The 23,649-nt window shown below is 42.4% G+C and overlaps 3 protein-coding genes across 3 annotated transcripts; 2 read left to right on the forward strand and 1 right to left on the reverse strand.

Moving 5' to 3' along the window:
• Window positions 1–1,570: 1,570 nt before the first annotated feature.
• On the forward strand, window positions 1,571–9,918 carry adm2b (adrenomedullin 2b). Its single transcript, XM_030424952.1, has 2 exons — window positions 1,571–1,943; window positions 7,940–9,918. The coding sequence occupies exons 1-2, from the start codon at window positions 1,840–1,842 to the stop codon at window positions 8,346–8,348; spliced, it is 513 nt and encodes a 170-aa protein (XP_030280812.1). The 5' UTR covers window positions 1,571–1,839; the 3' UTR covers window positions 8,349–9,918.
• A 2,590-nt stretch (window positions 9,919–12,508) lies between these two features.
• On the forward strand, window positions 12,509–16,452 carry miox (myo-inositol oxygenase). The gene is made up of 10 exons (XM_030425919.1): window positions 12,509–12,672; window positions 12,809–12,889; window positions 13,585–13,665; window positions 14,344–14,506; window positions 14,591–14,658; window positions 14,805–14,914; window positions 15,551–15,618; window positions 15,742–15,791; window positions 15,856–15,968; window positions 16,046–16,452. Exons 1-10 carry the CDS (start codon window positions 12,655–12,657, stop codon window positions 16,152–16,154), a joined length of 861 nt encoding a protein of 286 aa, XP_030281779.1. The 5' UTR covers window positions 12,509–12,654; the 3' UTR covers window positions 16,155–16,452.
• A 53-nt stretch (window positions 16,453–16,505) lies between these two features.
• On the reverse strand, window positions 16,506–23,228 carry lmf2a (lipase maturation factor 2a). Its single transcript, XM_030425918.1, has 14 exons — window positions 22,959–23,228; window positions 21,192–21,445; window positions 21,056–21,084; window positions 20,589–20,782; window positions 20,286–20,464; window positions 19,869–20,007; window positions 19,623–19,751; window positions 19,427–19,532; window positions 19,215–19,311; window positions 18,823–19,005; window positions 18,464–18,632; window positions 17,678–17,789; window positions 17,465–17,573; window positions 16,506–17,379 (listed from the first exon to the last, which is right to left on the reverse strand). The coding sequence occupies exons 1-14, from the start codon at window positions 23,050–23,052 to the stop codon at window positions 16,981–16,983; spliced, it is 2,193 nt and encodes a 730-aa protein (XP_030281778.1). The 5' UTR covers window positions 23,053–23,228; the 3' UTR covers window positions 16,506–16,980.
• Between the last annotated feature and the right edge of the window lie 421 nt (window positions 23,229–23,649).

The raw sequence follows: 23,649 nt of genomic DNA on the forward strand, positions 1-23,649 counted from the left end.
ACAACATGTGATTCCTCTGTCAGGCAATGAGAGAGAACCAGGAGCTGCACTGAAAGCCCCGTCTTTCATCTCTTATCAGCAAAGTTTTACTGTGAGCTAATTATTGATTGACAATTGTTTTAATCAGTTTTACAATCAACCGTCCAACAATCACACTCACGCTTCAAGGTCACACCGACACCTGCAGGCTTTGATTATAAAGCTCCACCGCTCCAGAGCGCCACTGATAATCGCTTCGATAGGAGAGCAGATTGATGTTGGTTCGTTTTTGTCTTGTTGTTTGTTCAGCACTTTTCAAAGGGGCACTGTGCAGATTTGGAGAAGAAATTCAAACTCAGAATTTTAATACCAACAATATTACCGACAGAATTTCCTTCTGATTATAATTTTATTCCCCAAACTACACAGTGCACCTTTAAACTGTCCCTACTCCACATGCATGGTATCCTTATTTACAAAACAAACTTAGCTATACGGCTGATTTTGCATTCTGCCTGTTTAAATAGGTCACATCATGCTTTTTGGGGTTTTGCCCGTCCTTTATTGTGCATTTTTTGTGTTTTTGTGCATGTAAAAGTCCAAAGGTAGTTATTCACTCCCACAGAAAACAATGCTGCACTGCAGTCGAGCCTGTATTTCCGTAACTTATGTGTCTAACTATGTAACAGGCGTTATGTAAATATACATATTTATATTTTTAACATAAAATATATACACTTAAGCCAGGCATTAGAGGTACAGTCGCTACTGCTGTAGTGGCGTTATTTTTGATCACACTACCTTGCTCAGTATGACGCACCACACTCTGCCTCTGATTGGCTACATCCTGCCCGATAAGTAATGTGATGTGCAGCTTTGACCAAAGATTGAACAGAGGCGGGATGTCTCACTCTGTAGGTAAAACGGAGTATTCCAGGCACAGTGTGCAAAGAGATACTGCAGAAATGAACCATGTGAGAAAAATAATGTGTTTTCTGAAAATCAAAGTATGTAAATCTGTTTAACTCGGAACCCCAAATAAAAGTATGAACCTTAAAATGTGCATAATATGACCTCTTTAAAAAGTTTTGCTTCACTAGTTACTTTTAAATTTCAAATCAAAAAAATGTTTATAGTTTTCTCTGCTTGTCTCTACATGATGCAGCCTATGAATAAAGTTGCGTTACAGTAAATGAAACATGGCCATAGTATTCACTGGCAGACTTTAATATGGCCTCGCTGCGTTAATGATGTGTGCAGAAGTTCCTTTCTAAGTGGGTCAAGCTCATTCTTGCCACAATCCAATAATACAGTGATTGTATTATTGGATTGTTTCAGTCTATAAGGAAACCTGTAAGGTCACCATGACCTCTCATTTGAAAAAAATAAATAAAAATAGGACAACCAGAATAACAAAGCACATGTGGTTTACTTCTATAACTAAGATCACATATGTACTGGTTTAATTAGGTTGTGAGGTTCATTAGAGGAAAGGTTGTTGAGTAGGACAGACAATAAGCCGTCTTCCTCCTCCTCCTCCTCCTCCTCCTCCTCCTCCCTCAATCAGGCTTTATAAATAAGAGAGCTCAGGACTCCAGCAGCTCGCCTCAATGGGCTCACATCTTTTCTTTTTCTTTTTTTTCTCCGCTGACTTCCTTCCTTATTAAAAGCAGAAGGTCAGCGCGCAGAGAGGATGAGGGGATGCTGCCAAGGTCACTCATCTTTGCTGGACAGTCTAGTCTTGTAGAAGGAACTCTAAGAAAGCTATTTTTTACGTGTTTAAAGTAATACTTCTCATATTTTTGGTCGTCTGAGATCCGCCTCCCCCGTCGCCGGGCGGTGCGTCTTCGCTGCGCCGACATGTGCGCGCTGCTGCCGGCGTGGCTGTGCCTGCTGCTCGGCTTCCTGCCTCTGGAGATCCAGTCCCGGGCTCTGACCCTGCAGAGCCTCACTCACAGACACAGGTACACGGACCCGCTCCACATTCACACCGGGGAGAGGATGCTATTCTCATTAACGGGGACTGAACTTTACTTCATGTTTTTATGTTGCTGTCGTTTGTCAAAGTTATTCGTTATTTCTATTTCAGGTTTAATTAGGGTCTATTTTACAGTAAACTGAAATATCTGTATGCCAAATTAATATGAACATTTTGATATTTTAACCCATGAAAGACTTCTGATGAATCACTGTCATCCAATAGTGAGTGACAGTAAAGTTATCATGCTGTTTATTTTACCTTATTGTTCCTCGGTGGTCCCCATACCCAAACAATATGCCCTAATATTATCATCAAGATCATATTATATATATATATATTTATTTAATAAACTGTTTTGTCACAGGTTTACATATATATATATATATTATACATTTGGGCTGGTCAATACATCAACGTTACCATCATGATATGAGACTTTATATATATTCTCTTAAAATTAACTTACCAAATTTTTTGACTTACCTTTATCCAGTGGCGGTTCTAGACCAGTTTTAATAGGGGGGCCAGGTTGGGGTCGGCTTTTTTGTAAGGGGGCACATACAACCCAGAAAAAAGGATAAATCCCTCATTTAGACAAAACAGTGTTTACAATTTCAGCAATTTTGATTGGGTAGTAAATTGCTGAGACACTTTATTTCTGCCTTTCCCTTCAGAACAAAATCATTGCAAGAAATCTGTCATTGTGTTATTAATGCAGACTCCCTGTCAGGGGGGCTTTTGAGATGATTTCAAAATATCAAGATGAGGTTTGTCACCATATCAGAGGTAAACTACGCGATTATCATGTCCAAGTGAATTAACGATAAGGATATTTTTGCAAATAAAATGAAATATAATAAATCACCTTTAACTGATTCGTGAAAAGGCAACGAGATGAAGCGATAAACAAACGATGCACATATCCTGACATCTCCGCTAGATTCATCACACAGTATTATCTTATATGTATTAATAACAGGATATCAATATTTCACAGTTATCGTGGATATTGTGATATCGTTACCTCCCTTATCAAGAAATATATTGTGCATTATTTTAAGGCCATATCACACAGCCCTAATGGGAAATCAACTCAAGCCAGTTTATATATTATTTCATATAAAATCACAATCTGAATTATATAGGAAGCCCTCCATTGTCCTTTTAATACAATTTGATTATGGATTTAATCGTTTAAATCGTCTATCAAGCAAAAACAACAGACATTTCCCAATTCCAGCATCTACAACGTGATGATTTGCTGCTTTTCTCTTAACGTTACGTTCCATTGAGAATCATTGATTTTTAGGGTTTTGGTGCAGCAAACATTTGAAGGTGTTTTGCGCATATTGGACTTAGTTTTTAAAATCAAATTATCAATTCATCAATCAAAGAAACTAATAAAGCGCTTCGTCAATAATGAAATAATCAGCAGTTTCAGCGCTAACAGCTGGAGAACATTAAAAGGTCTGTGTCCTGGCCTCTGGCAGCCATTAATGTGAGAAAAGGGTCCAGCAGCAGAGTGAGGTAATTCCTCTCAGCAGCAGGAGGTGAGACAGAGGTGAGGCTGATTTAGGGGGATTTGGGACAAGGACACATACCGAGGGGCCAGGCGGCAAAACAAGCTCAGAGGAAGGTAGACTACAGCGACACACTGCTCAGAGAGCAATGTGAAGGCTGTGATAGTTGAGGATGTGAGGGCAGCATCAGTATACCCGGGTGTCAGACACGACTTTTAACTGTAATATTTCGTGTTTCCTGCGTTTAGAGAGGCCTTTGAGTCTTATATAAGAAGGATTTCTCTCTAATTCAAAGTTGTTTTTAGCACTTTAATCCCATATTACTGTGAATACTCGTTGCACAACCAACGAAAAATAACAGGCGTTTATTATTATTACTGTATTCATTGTTTTTTAGCAGTTGAGTTTTAGACTGATATTTTAGGTTGTATTCATTTTCATTAATAAAAGGTTTCAGTACGTTGGGGCACAGCAGGTGTCCAAGAGAGAGGAGAGAGGATCTCAGTGTGATTCAACACTGATGGATGTAACATAATACGGCTGCTGGCACCTGACGAAATGCCTCGAAAGGAAAAAAAAAAAAAAAAAAAAAGAAGGAAGAGAGGAAGAAAAATTAAAGGATCCTGGTGTAATTTAGAAAAAGACAGTGAAGAAAGAGGAAGAGAAAATAATCAACAGACCCAGGAACAAGAAACTGGTAACAGTGGGGATCTGATGGGAACAAAAGTTTGCTTTTGCGCAAAGTAGTTTTGAGGAGTTACGACAGGAAAGTGTGTGTGTGTGTGTGTGTGTGTGTGAGTGTGTGTGTGTGTGTGTGTTCAGGTCCTCTCTGAAGAAGAACCCCATGCTGCGCTCTAACTTGGGAGGAATGTTGGAGAAGCTCCTTTTGCACTCAGACTCTCCACAGGTTCACAACCTGGACTGCCATACAACACACACACACACGCACAGGAGAGAGAGAGAGTGAGAAACAAATGTGAATGTTCTCCTCAGCTCATACTCGTGTCATGCTGTGTTCCCCAAAACCCAAACCTCGACCTTGAATCAGTCTTCTCAGCCATGTTCGCAGCGCGGCTCTGTCCATGGTAACGCTGGATGTTCAGCTGCTCGCCGTGCCAACATCTCAACCACCAGGCCTGTTGGACAGATTGGCTCAATTTTGTACAAACATTCACTGTACAGGGTCCACAGAGGATGAAGCGGAATGATAAAGGTGATCCTCTTGTGAAACAGCTTGGCATCGACTTCTTTGATTAATGGTTCCCAGACAGTGAATCCCAATCACTTCTCATCTGGTGCCAACACATGAGGTTCACATTTTTGCTCTCAAGGAGGATCTCATAACTTTGGCAATCCTCTGACTTTTTTTATTTACTTTTTTTTTATCTCAGCACCGTAATTATGTAGAAGTTTGTCCAATACCTGCTTTTATGGCCAGATACCTGCAAAATTAACGACATACCCAGCAGCCTCAGCTGCAGTGCTTAGCTCTAATTAGCAAATTTTAGCATGCCAACTCATCAGACTTGGATGGTGAACATGGCAAAACATTACACCTCAATATCATCATGTTAGCACTGTTTCTGTGAGCATATTAGTGTGAGTAAGCCTACATAGGCGTAAATCCAACCACCCCATAGTGTGAAAACTATATATATAAATATTATATATGGATAATCATCACCGGTCTGCACTGAATTACCAGTTGCTTTTTTCTTAGCCGGTGGTTAGCTGACGTTTGCTAGCTAGCCACAGTAATCAGCAAATGTATGCAGCTGTGTGTGAGTTGATAAGATTAGCTTGCAACGCAATGCATAGTTGAGTTTCCGTTAGCAGAGTTACAGCGCTACTCCAAGAATCGCTCATGAGAAAACGTACTGTAGTTGTCGCCTCTGAAGTTGATAGGTCTGTTGGATATGAACCACTGCCTCGCACAGATGCATAACGGCTGCAGACTCCCATGCCTTCGACACAGACACACACTTGTGTTTGTTCATTGCTGGTTGCTGGCATTGGTGCCGCTATTTGCACCTGTGTTGGTTGTGTTACACTGGCAACCTGTGCAGTGGCCTACATTTCCTTGTACTGGGAGGCACCTCTGCGCCAAGTGCCTTTTCCTCCAGAGGCCTCACCACAGGTGGTCTTTAAAACGTGTATGTGCGTGTGCATGTCTGTTTTTGTGTGTAGGAGGGAGAGAGACAAAGACGGTGGAAGAAAAGTGCATCTCAGCATGTCATTTTTAGGCGAGTGTTTGTATATATGTGTGCACGTTTTCGCGTTGGTAAACCTTGTTTGTTGCCAGACAGTCATGTGTCACTTGCACATGTTTTTTTTTCCCCCCACTAATGCCCAACCAACATTTCGACCATGTGGTGTGTGTGTGTTCAAGTGTGTGCCTTAAAAACAATACAAAGCTAAAAGAGCTGGGGTGAGTGAATGAATCAATATGTGTGTGTGTGCGTGTGTGCATGTTGGCAGCGAGAGCCCAAGGTGTCCGGCCAGAGGAGTGATCAGAATACCAGTCAGGATTACTTACAGGATAAAGATCATATGGTTTTCTGGCCCACTTCTCACACCAAACAAACACAAACATTACATTGGCTCCATCTGTCTCCAATTATTCTTTGTTTTCTCACCTCACGAATAGCCGACGCTTGAGCGGTGAGTGAGGTGAGGACACGAATACACACACATACAAAGTGATTTTCTACTTTGCACAACAGAAAAATGCGAGTGGGAACGACGCCGCCAAAAATCGTTCGTTCTCCTGCTAGTCTGTGCATATTAACGCCACCTAAGAAGCGTAAAATGGATGAATGTATTGACTTCAAGATGATACATTCATGGAAGTTAATTAAGGCTTTTGCTAACATTGCTTTAAAGGGCCAGTTCGTAATGTAGCCAGCCTCTCTTTCGAGAGTAGGCGCAACCTTCCTTATGTTAGATCCTACATGAAACTGCCTCACAGCTGCAACTGCTCAGGATTATCTTGAGTAACCGGGTCAGGATTTCTGGAAAGCGACATCGCTGTTCAGTTTTTCCAAATGTATGTTTTTTTGGCACTCGATCGCTCCGTCACTGATACCTCCAAAATTTGCCGACCTGCACCGAAACAGTCTTGAGACGCTGCGTGGAAGCCGCAGTGCACCGAGACCTCCTCGTCTCTCCTGCTGCTTTACATCATCTATAGTAAGCGTTTCATAATCTCTGACTGGTCACATGGCCAAACAGACGGGCTCTCTAGTAGCTGACCTCTTGAACGTCTGAGAGAGTGTGGAGGATGAATGAAAAAGAAAAAACAGTATTGTTACGACGTGAGAAAAAAAGTACAGCTACACAGCCGGGAGGTGAGAAAGAACAGTACTTCAAAACACACTCAGGAGGAGTGCTGCTGTAGGAGCCTCCGACTGCATTGTGCACTGCTCTGCTCTCCTCCTCTGTTTCTCTCTCCTGCTGTAAGATTAGACAGCTCAGACACTGTTGCTGATTAACTGAAAATATCATTATTAAGCTGTGTCGGTGATGGAAGCCTCAGCTGGTTGTCGGTTTAAACCACCTTGATCCGGAGAGGTGCAGGAAGCAGAGCAACCTTTAGGGGTCGCTAGTTGAGCATTTAGACTGTTGGTCTGAAATTCAATCACCTACTAAAAAAAAACACAACTCCTGACTTCTTTAACTGTGTTCTGCAGGGCCACGCGAAGATGAGTTAGCAAGAGCGCTTGTTTGCCGTTTTCACCTGGAGTCTGACGAGAGAATCAAGTTCAACTCACCGCGTCCAATACGTGGATCGATCTGGGATGTGTTTCGCTTAATAAAGCAACAAATCTGCGGCAGCTTAAGAACTTATACATGATAGTAAGAGCTGCATGCATTCACTTGAACCTGATGTCAAATGATGAAGGAACAGCTACCACTTCCAAGAAACTCGCCCTCAAATGACCCTCTCCTCACTCGGGATGTAACAAGTAAAAGTAACGGCACAGGAGTCTGAATATTCGCATGATTGGTCGAAGTCAGACTGTTGAAATTCACCTCAGATTAATGTAGGAATGTGTCAGAACTGAAATGCAAGCGGTCATCCTATAATGAACACTAACACACACACACACAAACACACACACACACACACACACACACACACACAGTGTGACTTGAGGTAGACTCCCACCTGTTCACCACCCTCTGTCTATCTCTCCTTCTATCTTTCCTTCTCACTTTCTCTTTCAATCCACTCTTTCTCTCCTCTGTGTCCCTTAAAGAAAAGAAGAGACCACAGGTTGAGCACAGTGGACATTCCTGCAGTACAAGCCTGACTTCCTGTGAGGCATTTCATCTAGTCGTAGTGATTCGGTTTCACTCAGAAACCCGAGCAGGCGACGTGCGCGTGAACAGGCTGTGTGTGTTTCCGTGCTGCTTTTCGATTGCGTCTAAACATTTCCTCCATTTCTCTGTCCCTCAGGTTGGCTTTACCCAGACCGACTAAATACCCAAAGTCTTCTCACACCGCCATCACGCCTACTGCGTCTGATGTCCCTGTTGCCATTAACAACCACCTCACCCAGGGAGACAGACATGTCGTCTGGAGGGCCCGGCTCCACAAAGAGCCCCCGTCGAGGTTGTCCGATCAGCTGCTTGACCAAAGCGACGGCGTGCCACAGGAACCGCCGGCCTGGCAGCGCGGGTCACGGGGTCGTCGCCATGCCAACGGCAGCGGTGGGAGATCCCACGGACATCTGATGAGGGTTGGGTGTGTCCTTGGCACCTGTCAGGTTCAAAACCTCAGCCATCGTCTCTACCAGCTGATTGGACAGAGCGGGAGGGAAGACTCCTCCCCCATTAACCCTCGCAGTCCTCACAGCTACGGATAGGACCACACCGCAGATCTATATCGAGATGCCTTCATCAACAAATGTTGGAGAGTTAGCGAGGTCCATTGTTGAACAAGTAGGGCCGACTTATATAATAAGCCTTTGGTGTCCTTGCAACCATTAAAATGTATTTGGGCTGTCCCGCATCTGAGGTGTCGAAGCTTCAGTGAGAATTTCCCACGAATATTCAAAGCTTCAACATTCACGCTATACTTATTTTTTTTTACCTATTTACTTGTCTTTAAGTGTCATTTTCAGTCTAATGAGGAGAAGACATTGGCCACTGTCTATTCCATCCTCGCATTCAAAGTCCAATAGGTCCACATGACAAGGGTGCGAGTTTTGTGCCGCTGGGAGGGTCAAACTCCGGCTTTTCTCAGCCCCGTGCCCACAGGACAGCTTTCAGATGGTTCTCTGCTCATTCTGTGTGCACGCGTAAATGTGTTAATGCCTGGTTTATATGTGAACAGGTCTTGTGACTAATGAAACACCATTGTCTTGCCTGGTTTTTTGGTGTAGCCGATGCACCGACGTCTTCTTCCTCTTTCAGAAGAGCACAGACTGAAGCTTCGAGGTCTCAAACCATTCGGGTCAGCCCTCTCCTTTATATGTTTTGATGAAAAACGTAATTGCTGGCTGGATCACGGTGAGAGCCAAAGCGTAGTCCTTTAAGACCACACTGTTATCGCCCATTATCACCACTTCACTGCAGTGACGCTAGAGTTTCTCGGTGTCCTGGCACCACACAGTAACAACCACTTAGACACTATTTATGTGAATGGGGACAAACTAAACCTGCCTTTTTTTTTAAACTGTCCTACCTATCCGTCTGCTATCGTCATCAATGGTGATCCTGAGCTCAGAGATAATCCATCCTCCACCTTCACCTCCACCTCCCTCTGGGAACAAGTAGCTTTACTCCAGAGCGCCCAGAAACCAAGAATAACCTCCAATCAAACCCGGTTAACCCTTCACCCAAAACCCCACAGTGCGCACAGTTAGCCAAAATAACCACTAACCCTAATCCGTGGACTGTCTGCACGCCTCTTTAACAAACACAGTGTCTCGTAACCGGTGACGCGGAGAGAGGCCGACCGTACTGTAGAGTGCTAAATCTGCCGTGTGTTATTTTGATTGTGCTAACTAGTCTGTTTTCGAGCCTTAATCGGTTTAATCGTCTGTAAGGCCTTATAACGTCTTGCCTTTTCGCATTTACAAATCAAGCATCATGGTCAAAAGTCGACTACTGAAAGTGTTATTTGAAGCTTTATAGTCCTCTGCTTTTCCTGTATGTGTCGGTCCAGCCTGTCTTCGCCCTCTGTAGTCTTACTCACACGTCAGACGTCGATAGGAATGCATGAAGCACTTTATTCAGTGTGACTTGAATTAAAAAAAAAAATGTGTTATTTAACTTAATGAGAGTGTTTCGCTGTAAATATCCCTCTTTACTAAATCTTCGTGTTCACCTGAGAGTCTAATTCCAAGTGTCCTTTTGTAAACCATCTGTGTTGCTGTTTTTTTTTTTTTTTATAATGGCGGCGCTGTGAAATAAAAACGTCTGTGAAAGCTGCACGTGCCTGTTATCTGTTGGTCTGAGGAGAGAGTGTGACCTTTTTTTAAAGTTTATGAGTGGAACGTTTGTTAGTGATACTGATTATTAATCTAGGCTACTACACATGCATGCACCACGCACGCACACACACACGCACACACACACACACACACACACACACACACACACACACACACACACACACACACACACACACACACACACACACACACACACACACACACACACACACACACACACACACAGATGGCCAACGAGAGCAAAGGATAAGGAAAGTGAAAAGTCCAAACCACTGCGCAAAATATGTCAAGTTCACCATGACATTACATATCTGTGAGTGTGTGTGTGCGCTTCTTAAAGGGAATCGTCTGCCTTTCTTACACTTGATTTTCCTTGAGCTGCTGGTAGATTCTGCTCTGTAACTGTTTGTACGAAACATTTCAACCTTGTAATGAGCAAAACCTGTACACTAAATCGGCCGGACACCCCGGGGGCCAACACAAAAAGGACTAACAGATCCGTCGTTGAGTCCGATGCAGCATCCTCGAACACAGTGTCCTGCCCGCGCCACCATCTGATTGGTAAGACGTCACAAATGGCATGGCAACAATAACAAAACAGCAAAATTATCAGAATCTGCGGAGTAAGTAGTGACTGAATGTAACACATAAATGTAGCGGAGAGGAAGTATAAAGTAGCAGAAGAAGGAAATACCGAGGGAGAGTACCTCAAAATTGTGCTTAAGTAACTGAGTAAATGGAACTGAGGTGCGTTCCATCACTGGTTGTTCGAACCTTTGACACAAAGACTTTCACTTCGGTATATCGGTTTTCGGTCTCTGATAAAGGCGTATCAGTCGACCCCTGGCACAAATGAATAGACAGTTGCTTTGCTCTTGTTTGAGCTAAGAATTACAATGGCTTTATCTGAATGAATTAGTTAAAGTATGATCATCCGCGTCCTCAGTTCCAGGTAGCACTCGACAGGCTGAAGAGAGTGATTCACTACAAGTTTGTTCAGTCGAGAGAGAGAGAGAGAGAAAAAAGAGACAGATTTTTTGAGCTATTCTTTTTCACACTGTGGATGTTGTCTTTCATGGGCAATGGGAGTAGTCCTCCCAAAATAAACGGAAATCAGTGGAGCAGAACCAGAGATACTGTACTTTTCATTCCACACATTCTTCTCTCTTGTGAAAACTGGGCAGCTTCGTTTACCCACAATGCAACTCAACCCCAGAGAGTTTCGGGGGTGAGATTCTGGCGACGGCTAATGTGGCCTCAAGCGGAGATGAAGAGCGAGGCTACAGCCGTCCGGTGCGCTCGGCTAGTCTTCAAACCAGAGCCAACACCGAGTCGCGTTACATCACTCGAGATGCTTTATTAGATAAGCTAATTCTCAGAGACACAAATTAGATTTTTTACATTTGCAGCAGCACTCTTCAAGACCTGTAAACAGGCTGTGATGTGTTTAATTGTTGGAGTTGCCCTTCACGCTAGAAATGCAGTGGCTCACTGGGGACCTGAGGTATAATTTGGGATTTGAGGGAGGCTGCCAAGGTGGCCAATCAGAGATCAGAGTTCGACTGAGCCTCCTAAACCACCAGACACGCCCCCAAGTTAAACAAAAGAACAACTAGTAGAAACCTCGACAGCTTTTCTGACTTACTGTTCTCAACGGTTTGGTGGATAAGCTCGTATGTCTAATCTTAATTTTCACAAAATGAGACAACAACAAAATGGTGCAAAATACTCGACCCAGTTAAGTGTTTGTTGCTGTGTGTGTGTGTGTGTGGGGGGGGGGTGTGTGTGTGTGTGTGTGTGTGTGTGTGTGTGTGTGTGTGTGTGTGTGTGTGTGTGTGTGTGTGTGTGTGTGTGTGTCCAGGCACTGACCTCTCCTAGGGCCGAAAGCCAAAAAGCCAAATTCTCAAAAAATCCTACGACAACCTATCAAACCTCACATCCCACTCACTGCTCTCACTGTGCGTTTATATTATAGATATGAGGACGTTATTAAGAATTTCCTCTCGGTCACACGTTCAGTCCAAAGTGTGTGAGAAAGGAAACCCGATGACCCGACGTGACTCGTGAAAAACAGGTCATCTGGTGTGTTTGGCTGGCAGGAATCAATAAATCACGAGTACTGGGCCATCGACTGAGGACTGTTAAATAACTTTTCGGCCGACTTCACCTCTGGTCCAACAAACAGAACCGATTTACCCTGATTAATACGCAATCGATGTGTGGACTGACACAATAAAAACCAGGACATGTGATACTTGGAACTCCACAATCAGGTGCCTCTGCAGTGTGTTACGTAACGTGGTCAATACTCACAATATGTCTATTAAAGCTCATTTGTTCTAGTTTAATTTGTTTTGTGAAAAATAAGCCTTTAAATTTTAATACTAAACCTGTTAAACAACTTAGCTGTGGAAAGAAAAGAACTACTGAGTCATGCTACATCAGTCCAAACAGGTATCCTGCTGATTATTGAAAAACTCTTCCTGACATGGACAAACACACTCATGTACACAAGGCCAAGGTTCATCACGGGGTACCCCATTAGCTGAGGTTTGGTTAAAGTGTGACTGAACACCGGCGTACACTTTATGTAGGCCTAACAGTGCAGATCAGAGAGTTTCAGTTTAAAACCAGCAGGATATATAGGAGCAGGGAAACGTTCAGTCAGCTCCAGAGGACCAACGCACCACAACACAGACTTGACCTGTCAGCCATGAGGGTCGTCAGCCTCGTACGTATCGGCTTTAGTACACACAAAGCTTTGTTTTTGGATCCATCTGTTTTGTCTTCTTGTAATTTACTTCTGAAAGACTATTTGTTATTCATCTGAAAAGTTTTTTTTTCTGAACTGTACTTTCATATTGCAGGGTCCAGATCCATCGCTGGCTTATCGGCCAAATTTGGAAAAGGCTGGAGCTAAAGAGAAGGAAGAATACAGAAACTTTGAGGTAACTGTTTCAAAGCGTTCCTCCTGCTTAACGCCACTTATTCAATGCTGCATTCCTTTATAGCAAATTGACAAATTCAGAGGTGAGAAACACACCGTTATTACAATTAAATACCATGAATTTTAAAAGTTGACTTTACTAAAAAAGTCTGGAAAACCAATTCCATCAGAGTTACTAAGTAAAGTAAACTATTAATTTAAGTTGTACAAGCTAAAGAGCTTTAACAACTTATTAGTGTGCTTTACCTGGTAAACTTGAGGTCAGATTTTATACTGTGGGAGGGTTATAATTACAAAAACAGTTTAGTTTATTTCTGTTTGTAAGGACACAATCTTATCAATCACCATTAAAAAAATGCAATTATACCCGAGTTACCTGAAAGGAAAGTTTCTATCTCTAGTCTCTTTCGCTTCGATGTAAATGCAGCTCAACTTTTGTTGCTTTGTTGCACCCGAAACTTTCCCCTAGCTTCATGCTCTGTGACTAAAAAAAAGAAAAGAAATGTAGAAATCTGCTACACACCCTCATGTGTGCGGTCACAGGAAGAGTCAAAGTAGGAGAAGTCAACCAAGTCATGAATTTTGGCCTTTAAACCGTAGAGGTCATTGTGGAGCCGCTCGATAGCAAACTATAAACCTGAAATGATGTCAATCGCTTTTACTACATGTGTGTGCGTGTGTGTGTGTGTGTTTCAGACAGGAAGTCTGATCGACCGTGTGTTCAAAACATACAACTTGATGCACACCAACCAGACGCTGGACTTTGTGAAACAGAAGGTGAGCACATCAGGAGCGTGTGAAGTGTCATCAACAGCCTCTTCACTTAAACACTGAGGGTTTTTCGATCCATATGGATTCTGATGTATGTGATTTGTGACCGCATCGTGCAGCCCTATTACTGACCCTGTTTATGTAACTTCTCTTGCACTAAATCTCACTGATTTTGTCATTTCTGTGTATTTTGTGAATGTCTATTTTGCTGTGGTCGACTGAGTGATCCCGTCAGACTGAGCAAACAAATGTTATCCTGTGTTTTGAAGTGAAACAGACAAGAACTGACGGACTCTCTGTCAAGACTAAATGTATAACTGACCTAAATAAGTTTGCAGAGGCACACTGTTCTGTTTTTGTGTATGTGACCCAGTCACGGTCATCTGCTCCGACGCCGTTTAGGGAACTTTGTATGATACTGGGGAATGCTGTTAATATTTAAAGAGGTGCAGCCCTGAAAGCACAATGTGACGAGCTGGTTAATAGTGCTATCTCCGGTCACTGGATGCATTTTCATGAACTGATTTTTAAATGATTTGCAGACACACCAGATCCCTTTATCCCTGAAACTTCAAGAGTAGACATTACTGAATAAATTCATCAATAAATAAATAAAGAAAAAGGGAAAGACATTTTGAGAGAGAAAATCTCCCCACCAACGCTGTGACGCTTACCTTCCTGCAGCACTCTGAGTGGACCGGCTGCACACACACTCAGATGGGAATGATGGACGCCATCATGTCTCTAGATCAGCTGGTGGACGAGTCCGATCCTGACGTGGACTTTCCGAACTCCTTCCACGCCTTCCAGACTGCCGAGGGCATCCGCCAAGCACACCCAGACAAAGGTGCCATGACAGGGACAGAGAATACACACAGAGGCTGCAACAAGCACATAGACACATCTGTTAAACATCTGCATTCATCCTCAGACTGGTTCCAGCTGGTGGGCCTGATCCACGATGTTGGGAAGATCATGGCTCTTTGGGATGAACCACAGGTAACTTTATTTCTCTTTGATCCGTTTCGTCTCTTAATGATCATCTTTGTGATTCTAATTATTAGAAATACCTCAAACATTCTTAATGTCATATAGTTGATCTAATGAATCCTAACAGCAGCCCACTGTATGTTTGCACTCTGCAGTGGGCTGTAGTGGGCGACACCTTCCCAGTGGGCTGCAGGCACCAAAACTCTATCGTGTTCAGAGACACGACCTTCCTGGACAACCCAGATGAAAAAAATCCCAGCTGCAAGTTGGTATTTTCATGATGCATTATCAAAATATCTGAATGATAGTCTGGGTGGTTTGTTGACTTTGTTGAAAATATGCAAAGAAACAAGGTTGTTACAATGTCAGATTTTTTTAAAAAAGACAACAGTCTTTCGATGCCATGGCAAAGAGAAAGGGTCAGAGCCACTATATCATTATCCTTTTTTTTTTTTTTTTTTTAAATAAACCTACACTGGTGCTGGTTCAGAAACAGTCACTGAACACACGCCAACACATTTTGTAACAACGTTAATATCTGCACACTCCCGGGTTGCAAATCTGATAGCAGATGTGCTTCATTTTTGTAGGTTTGCTACCACTGAATGCAGATGTTGTAGCAGTTGTATTAATTTGGAGACCGCTGCACAGAAACACAGAATGTATTACACAACTTACTGAAAAAGTTATAGATGAGGAGGGCACACGTTTTTCTTCGCTTTTGGAACACTTGTGTGCCAGGTTTGCCTTTGAAATGTAAAAAGACTTCAGAATGTATTGCCTTTACTTTTACAAAAAAAAATCACTTGAATTATCCTCATGACATCTCTAGTCCATAAACTTCGTAATAAGTTATGTGTTGGATTTTGTCCCACTACGTGATTTATTTTACTCTCTTTAGTACTGAACATGGGATCTATGAACCACAGTGTGGGCTGGACAGTGTCTTTATGTCCTGGGGCCACGATGGTGAGAGACATTCAGCCACACACAAACTGGGCCGTGACCAATCTCACGCACAATCACCCAATACAATTTTTAAAATAATAAATGATCGGTTTGCCACCTAAACCCCTGCTTTGTCGTTTTCAGAGTATCTCTACAAAGTAATGAAGTTCAACAACTGTTCCATCCCAGAGGAGGTGAGGTCTTGTAAATAATAAAGAAGATAAGAGCAGAGCAGAGATCAACTCCTTCTCCTTTCAGGGGCTGTACATGATTCGCTTCCATTCGTTCTACCCTTGGCACTCCCACGGAGACTACATGCACCTGTGCAATGACAAAGACCTGCGCATGCTGCCCTGGGTCCAAGAGTTCAAGTGAGTATCCATCTTACTTCTCACATGACTTTACTTGTCGCTTTGACTTGAAACGTCACCTTCCATCCTCTCCACAGCAAATTCGACTTGTACACAAAGACAAGCGAAATGCCGGACATCGACGAGCTGAAGCCGTACTACCAGTCTCTGATCGACAAGTACTGTCCGGGAATACTGAAGTGGTGAAAAAAGGACAACAGAGAATTCAAATAGCAGCAGAATTCAGCTGATTCAGCTCTGCCGGTGAATGGTTTGACGTGCTATTACTTTATAGTAATACTAACGCGCTGTATTTACACACATATAAAGGAATCACTGCGCTTAAAACTACACACGATAACCTGAGTGACTGTATCTCACTTATGCTGTCAAGTTATTACAAATGTCATGATTGTTACACATTTTCAGATAAAACAAAAAACAATCTGAAGAAGCATTTATATTTTAATGTATTTTAATGTTATAAAAATCATTTTAAAAAGTACTAAATCTATTTGTGTGGTGTTTCATTTCTAACAAACAAATGAAAAAAAGACATGTTTGTGAAAAAAAAGTGCAGAGTTTTAGTTCTGTACATACAGTAAGAAACCACAGCGACAAATATAAAAAGGGCACCAACACACACCACAGACAAGACCGAAAAAAAAAAGTGACACGAACAAAACACACACTTACTCTCTAGACAGGAGACACATAACCCGCTTTATATTTTAAATTCCATATTTCTCTATTATTTTTTTTCAACATGACTGAATTTCACTTTTAATGCAACATAAGGTTTTAAAATCTGGCAAGATCTGCTGAACTAAGTGATCAGTTTATGACGTATACAGCTGATATATGGACAGTGTACTGCATTAAAGTGAAGGTGGAAGAAGGCAAATGGTTTTCCATGATTGACCTGCTCAGAAATTCAAATATACAAAAGAACACTTTCTTTGGTCATTGTGAGAACATTTTACGAAGGCCAGTGGTCAGATCAGTCTACGACGTCTATTACCTGCGTCTTTTCTCATCTTTTTATTTCCTCCTCCTCTTGTTCCTCATCCTGTTCATCATCACCAACAGTTTCTTTCTCCTCTGCTTCCCCCTCATCCACCTCATCTTCATCATCCTCCCCCTCCTCCTCCCCCTCATCTTCATCATCCTCCCCCTCTTCCTCCTCGGCTGCCTGCTGTTCATCTGACTTCCCACAAAGGTCTGAAGCGCCGTCAGGTACATGATCACTCTGACTGCTGACAGTTTTGTGTCTGCTCCTGTTTTGTAATCCTTGAAGGAGACAGATGATGGTGCTGCATGCAATGAGGGTCCAGATTAGCGTGGGGGCAGGAACACCTCTGACCTGAGAGCGCACCCACCTGACCGCCTGAGCAACAGTGGTGTTGGACATGCGACGTACAGGGGATTTGTCCTGCACACAAAGATGAACATAATTCAATGGTGATAGGTTTGAGGTACAGAAACACATCTGTGCATTTTTAGATCTCGAAATTTACCTTGAGTCCATACTGGTTGAGCATGTTCTCCAGGAAGGCATTGCCCAGGTGCACTGTGGGATAAAACTCCTCATCGTAGACCCTCCTCCACCAGCGCTCTGGGTAAGAGCTGTCAACAAAGACCAACCCAGTCACCATTAATTTGAAATGAGCATCATCAGATTTCCTCAGTGAGTGTAAACAGTGAGACAGAGAGAGAGGGAGATAACTGACCCGTCAGCCTTTGGTTCGGTGAACCAGTATCTGTAGCGGTGGGCTCGAAGGAAAGCAGGAGGCTGCTGGTGGAACGGATACTGAGAGACATCTGTCTGGATCAACTCGATCACTGCAGGACAAAACAAAACATTCTTAAAAACCAGACAAAAATCACTTCCTTCTATTTGATGGTAATTTAATACTGAATCATTTAATGTAGAGAATACTTTTTGCACGGTGCTCTGTGGCTTTTAAATGCCTGTAGCCCTGGTAACATGGTTTAATCTCACACTAACACACCATCACAGATGATGAAAACGTAAAAAAAAAAAAAAAAACAATTGGTGTTTGTGCTTTTATAGTCTTCATCGCTAAAAGTAAAGACAGTTGAGCAGTGTGTGCATTTGTGTCTGCAGCGTTCCCTGTCTTGATTATACCACTGGGGGGCACTAGAGACAAGTTTTCAAATTCTACAGGTGGCTTTTACTGCAAACACTGATGCCCTGACCACATAACCATGGGTATTTTTGTAAACAACAACAAAAAAACAAGTATTCTTTAAAACAAAATGATCTCCTCAAGAAAAATGTTTTAGCCCCATTTCAGAAATAAATCTCTGTCCATACTAACACACTAAACACATATCATCTGGATCTTCACATACAGAGAACACACATGTCACATGGTGTAAATAAGACGGAGACTGTATACTCTGACTGGTTGCTTAGTTACAGAAGATCGTATGAACGAGGGGTGCAGCATCTTTGGAAGATTTGATCCATAAAGTGCAAAAACGTCACATACCATCTCTTTTGCCCTGCAGCAGTCTGTAAATGAGGCTGGTGAACCATGGAGCCTGTGTGTGAGTCCCGAGGGCAGCAAACCACATCTGCCAGTCCAACCTGGGCTGGTGAGGGGTCACCAGAGGAGGAGGCGCACTTAGGTTGCCTGGCTTGTACATGAACTCAATCTCCTACAAGATAAATAAAAAAAAGGTCACTGAAATAAATTACTTACAACAAAACAGGACTTCCTCCCTGGTATTATTGTATAGTTACAAAATGTGTAAACTATGGGCATCCGACACAGCAAGTCCTGTCGCCATGAACTGTCATTAACAGGCTTTAGGTCACGTTTTAACAATATGAACTTCTCTCTCTTACCGTCCATGACACTCCGTCATTGCTTCCCTCGATGACGACCTCCGGCCGTCCACCGACTCCGGTCATCCTTCTGAATAGACCGTATGAGTTGACCAGCTGGAAGCGATCCGTCACCTCGTAGGCCCGGCGCACTCCTGGCCACAACCTGCCGTGAGAGTCAAACTCTATGTAGGTGAATGGCACCTGGAAAAGACGAACACAATCAAGAAGGTGAAAATATTATGGTGAAATGAGGAATTATAGGACAGAGAAAGCCACATATGTTGATGGTGGCAAACAGAAAGAGTGAGGTGAGGTTAGAAGAAATACTGTTGCATAATACTGAAGCTCAACTGCATGACACAGCTTTACAATATGAAGCCAATCATTACTGTATGTCCAGGAGCACCCACCAGGCTAACAGTGAACATAGCAGCGGTGGCAGCAGCAAACAAAGTCCACTGGACAGTTCCACAAAACCTCCTCAGGAAGCCAGAGACACACGCAAACCTAGAAAAACACAAAATTAGACATCTTATTTGTGTACTTAATACTTTCTATTATAAAGGTACCATGCAAGAACGGGACAACATAATCAACCACACACATGGGGGGAGAATCATACCTGAACATGGATGTGACTATCTCCCAGGTGAGGGAGAGGACACCAATCCAGATACAGGGGATGGTGACAGTCTTCAGAAACTGGTTAAACTGGTGGTATGTGAATGCTGCAAGGACAAAAAAAAAATGTAAACGAAAAAATGCAAAATTGAATTGTCTATATTCACATACATTTACACAGACACACACACACGCACCTGTCCTGGAAGAGATGGCGTTCTTCTTTGGATCCAGCTGCAGGTCAAACAACACAATTGTTCCAAAGATCATGAGAGCCCAGACTGCCAGCTCCACCAGGTAACACAGCCACGACCACAGCTTGGAGTCTGAGCGAAGCAGAAAGCAGAAAGACAGCGTGATGATAGTGTGGTAGGTGGACTATGACAGGGTGGAGGACAACGGTTTGCAATATGTGTGTGTTGTATGTACACTGTTCATCATACCATTGTTGCTGATGTTGTCTGCCTTGCGTAGCCAGAAGCGTACGTGCTGGTCGTCCAGAAGCGACAGACAGAGGGTCAAAGTCAGCAGGTTGAAGAAGTTGTAGTTGCCCGTCAGAATGATGAGGACTTGCAGCAGCACCTGCAAATAAAGGAACCCAGAAATAAGTAAAAAATGATTCTGCTGCACAAAACCAGGCACAATGCTTAACATAAAAATCCTTGCTAATTGTAGATTGTTTAAGGGGAATTTAGGCCTGTAGTGTAACCTGCCATCTAAGCATAAACCACTATACAAGCCTGCAATATGAAACATTAACCTGTTAACACAAAACACAACTGATTCTCTGAGCAAAGTAAAGCAAAAAAACATTGTGAGAACAATTGTAAAAAATAAAAAACGCTTGTTTTTCTACCCACCTGCAGGTAAAAAGACCCGAGCCGGAGTCTGCGCAGTGGGCTGAAGAAAAGCAGGGGTACAGCGATCTCTATGATGTAGGTCCCCATCACGCTCAGCTTCTGCCACCACACTGGAAACTGGTGGGCAAACCAAGCCAGCGGGGTGGGGATACACTGAGTCTCGTAATGGTACGTCAGAGCTGTTAGTGAAAAAGAATATCATCGAATGAAAAGGTAACCAGGCAAGATCCTGATGCTCACTTACAAAAGCGAATGCCAAACAGCTGAGATAGTCTTGTAATAAATACTTATATTCACACACACCTGTAAGGCCCCACCACGTGGGACAGCGCGATGTGAGTTTCACCACACCAGAGGCAAACATGAGCCTGAAGAGCAGCCAGCGGATGAGCCAGAAGGTCACACGATCGTGCTCTCTGACCCCTCGTGACCCTCGGATTAACGTCAGCGGAGCAACGAGGATACAGAGGAATCCTGTCTCCAGAAGCAAGTTGTCCCTGGACAAGTAATAAGTTGAGAAAACAACAGGAAACAAATAAATGGATGGACAGAGAGGCAACGAAGAGTAAAGCATGGTCGTCATTCTAATTGAATTATTACAGAGTTGCTGCACAGCAGCAGGGAGAAACATTACTATGATGTTAGAAACAACAGACTGAGGATGACACAAACACATCAGCACACTGCCATAGCCGTCTTGGGATTCTTAAACCAGCTGCTATTTATAGCGCTCTTATGTTAATTGCAAAAATAATCTAATCATTACTCACCACTGGAAGTACAGAAATACTTGGCCCACCTGAAACAAGAAGTAAAAGAGAATGGGCGGTGAGAGAAGACGCACCATGACAGCAAATGCAGCAACCCGTGATTGAAAACTAGCCACAGTCAATACTGTAAGCTCACCTTGTACATGGACAGGTACAAGGCCCAGAGGCAGAAAAACACCACGCTGTCCCGGAGAGCTTCCACCAGCGTGGCGGCGAGGCTCAGCGCCGCCCCTACAAGACACAGCAGCTCCATGGCGGTGTGCGTATCCAACCCGAGCCGAGGTCCAAGCCACAGCAGGGTGGGAGATGACAGCAGCTGTTCCCCCAGAGGTTTACCGCTGTAGCGCAGCTGCCAACGAGCAGGCAGCAGACCCTCATTACCGTAGAGACCTGGAAAGAGACATAAAACATGGGAGTCAACAACATTTATTAAGATCTACTGGAAGGATGGTCAGTGTATCTTCCAATTAACAATAATTAAAAACTGGAAAATAAAAAAAAATCAATCAAAACCAAAATGGGAAAAAAGATCTGCATCTGCATTAGTTGTTACGTTTCTGCACTGACAGGTTATTTTGCCTAAATCTTTACCTGTCTGTATCCATTAGGACTACATTCTAGAGCTGATGATGACATCATATTTATATTGTGATGAGATTATAAGCCTATGTTGTGTGTAATATATAAAATATATATATATATATATAAATAATTATATATATATATATATATATATAAAATATATATATATATATATATATATAGTATATATATATATATATATATATATATATATATATATATATAAAAAATATATATAATATAAAAAATATATATATATATAAAAAATATATATATATATATATATAAAATATATATATATAAAATAATATATATATATATATATATATATATATATATATATATAATATATATATATATATATATATAATATATAATATATATATATATATATATATATATATTCACACACACACACACACAATATATTGTGACATGTCAGGAGTATTGGATTTTCCTGTGTTCAAAGGCCACATAACTGTAAAATTATGCAATTTTATGAACTGATTCAACTATCCACATATTAAATTATAGTTTATCAAAAACCTCGTGTTTTTACTTTAAGAAAAGACCCAAAAGTTATCAATATTGAGGTTTTTTGGTCAAATATTTCAAGAGGTTTGATATTTTTGCCCAGTCCTAGCATTTATGAAGTGCTTCCCACAAGATGTTAAAACATCAAGATATATAGTATGTATCACAATGTAACTTAAAATCAGAGCATAGACAGACCACCATCAGGATCAATGCATGTCTGCCACAGTCCAGTTTGAAATGCCTTCTACAAGGGATAACTTGTACACTTATATTTGACAAGTAATTCAAAAGGGCTTCTGTGTGTTGGTTTAATTGACTGTACTCTGAAATGAATGGATCCATTCTTGGAGTGGCTTTAAATAAATGGAAAGTGCACAGGGGGATAACAACACACTGTGAAATTAAGTTAGCACTGTGACTAAAGGCTTTTTCCAAAAATATGGGCGTGGGCGAGGTCTTCAGGAATTCTGCTGGGCTACTGAGAAATAAAAAGCGTCCTGCTGTGGTAAAAACTGAGGTTTTTATGGATAGTGTAGTAAAACACATTGCTATCATGTGTACGTATTTACAACAGGCTGAGTCTCCCAAGCAGCTTTTAGCTCGTAAAGTTGGCCAGGAGCAGGGGAAGCATTCAGGAAACTTCCATGCTGTCCTTCCACCTCATAAGGGAGCATGAGAAGAGCGCAGACCGCAGCTAACATGCTAACACATTAGCAGTGAACACAAGTAGCACTACGTGAAGTGGGGCTAGCGTCCACACACGTAGCAAGGCTGTGAGTCTCACCTGGAATCTGCACATAGAGGGAAACAAAGGCAGTCAGATAAATGACCGCCATGCACCAGAGGAAGATGCGCCGCGGCAGGATGACTTCCCCCATGTCTGAGCCGAGCTGATGGACGGGCACAGCCGCTGCTTCTACTGCTTATGTGCCGCTGCCTGTTTCCAATGGCAGGACGGGAAACAGGGAGCGCGATTTAACGCAGCCGCAGGCGGGAGGACACGTAGCGGCGAGCAGTTGATAAACAAATCGCTCGAGCGGCCTCAAGATGGCGCCGTAGTTCCGTTAGACGTTGTGCTGCATTCATGTAGCATCGGATTTACCACAATATAAGATGTTAGATGTTTCCGATTACGACGCTCATCAATCCTGTCTTTACCGTTTTCCTTGTGTACTTGAGTTGGTATTTTACATAATTGTATCAGTCATGAATATAATACAAGGCAAGCAATGATGTCCATCGATTTGTGATGAAAAGTCCAAATTAAGTCCTTATTTTTGAAATGATCTAACATTTCCAATATTTCCTTGACTTTGAAAATGCACCATATTCCCATTTCCGGTAGAGATCGGAAGATGCGGTACAAAATAAGAGTTGAAGCCCAACATCTTTGGTTCTGCTACATTTTTAAAACTAATGACAGATTAATCAATGTGATAAAAGATTTACATAAATTAACTGAATGTGCCCTAAGA

The sequence above is a fragment of the Sparus aurata genome, chromosome 8 (genome assembly GCF_900880675.1).
Source record: "Sparus aurata chromosome 8, fSpaAur1.1, whole genome shotgun sequence".
Taxonomy (NCBI): domain Eukaryota; kingdom Metazoa; phylum Chordata; class Actinopteri; order Spariformes; family Sparidae; genus Sparus; species Sparus aurata.

What these genes read in the sequence shown, in the direction of transcription:
- adm2b (XM_030424952.1), top strand. Translation starts at nt 1,840, where the DNA reads ATGTGCGCGCTGCTGCCGGCGTGGCTGTGCCTGCTGCTCGGCTTCCTG. An exon ending in AGCCTCACTCACAGACACAG is followed by an intron (nt 1,944 to 7,939) that starts GTACACGGACCC and finishes TCTGTCCCTCAG; the next exon opens with GTTGGCTTTACCCAGACCGA.
- miox (XM_030425919.1), top strand. An exon ending in GAAAAAAATCCCAGCTGCAA is followed by an intron (nt 14,915 to 15,550) that starts GTTGGTATTTTC and finishes TACTCTCTTTAG; the next exon opens with TACTGAACATGGGATCTATG. An exon ending in TATGTCCTGGGGCCACGATG is followed by an intron (nt 15,619 to 15,741) that starts GTGAGAGACATT and finishes TGTCGTTTTCAG; the next exon opens with AGTATCTCTACAAAGTAATG.
- lmf2a (XM_030425918.1), bottom strand. Translation starts at nt 23,052, where the DNA reads ATGGGGGAAGTCATCCTGCCGCGGCGCATCTTCCTCTGGTGCATGGCG. An exon ending in TGTACCTGTCCATGTACAAG is followed by an intron (nt 21,085 to 21,191) that starts GTGAGCTTACAG and finishes TTCTTGTTTCAG; the next exon opens with GTGGGCCAAGTATTTCTGTA. An exon ending in CGCCATCTCTTCCAGGACAG is followed by an intron (nt 19,533 to 19,622) that starts GTGCGTGTGTGT and finishes TTGTCCTTGCAG; the next exon opens with CATTCACATACCACCAGTTT.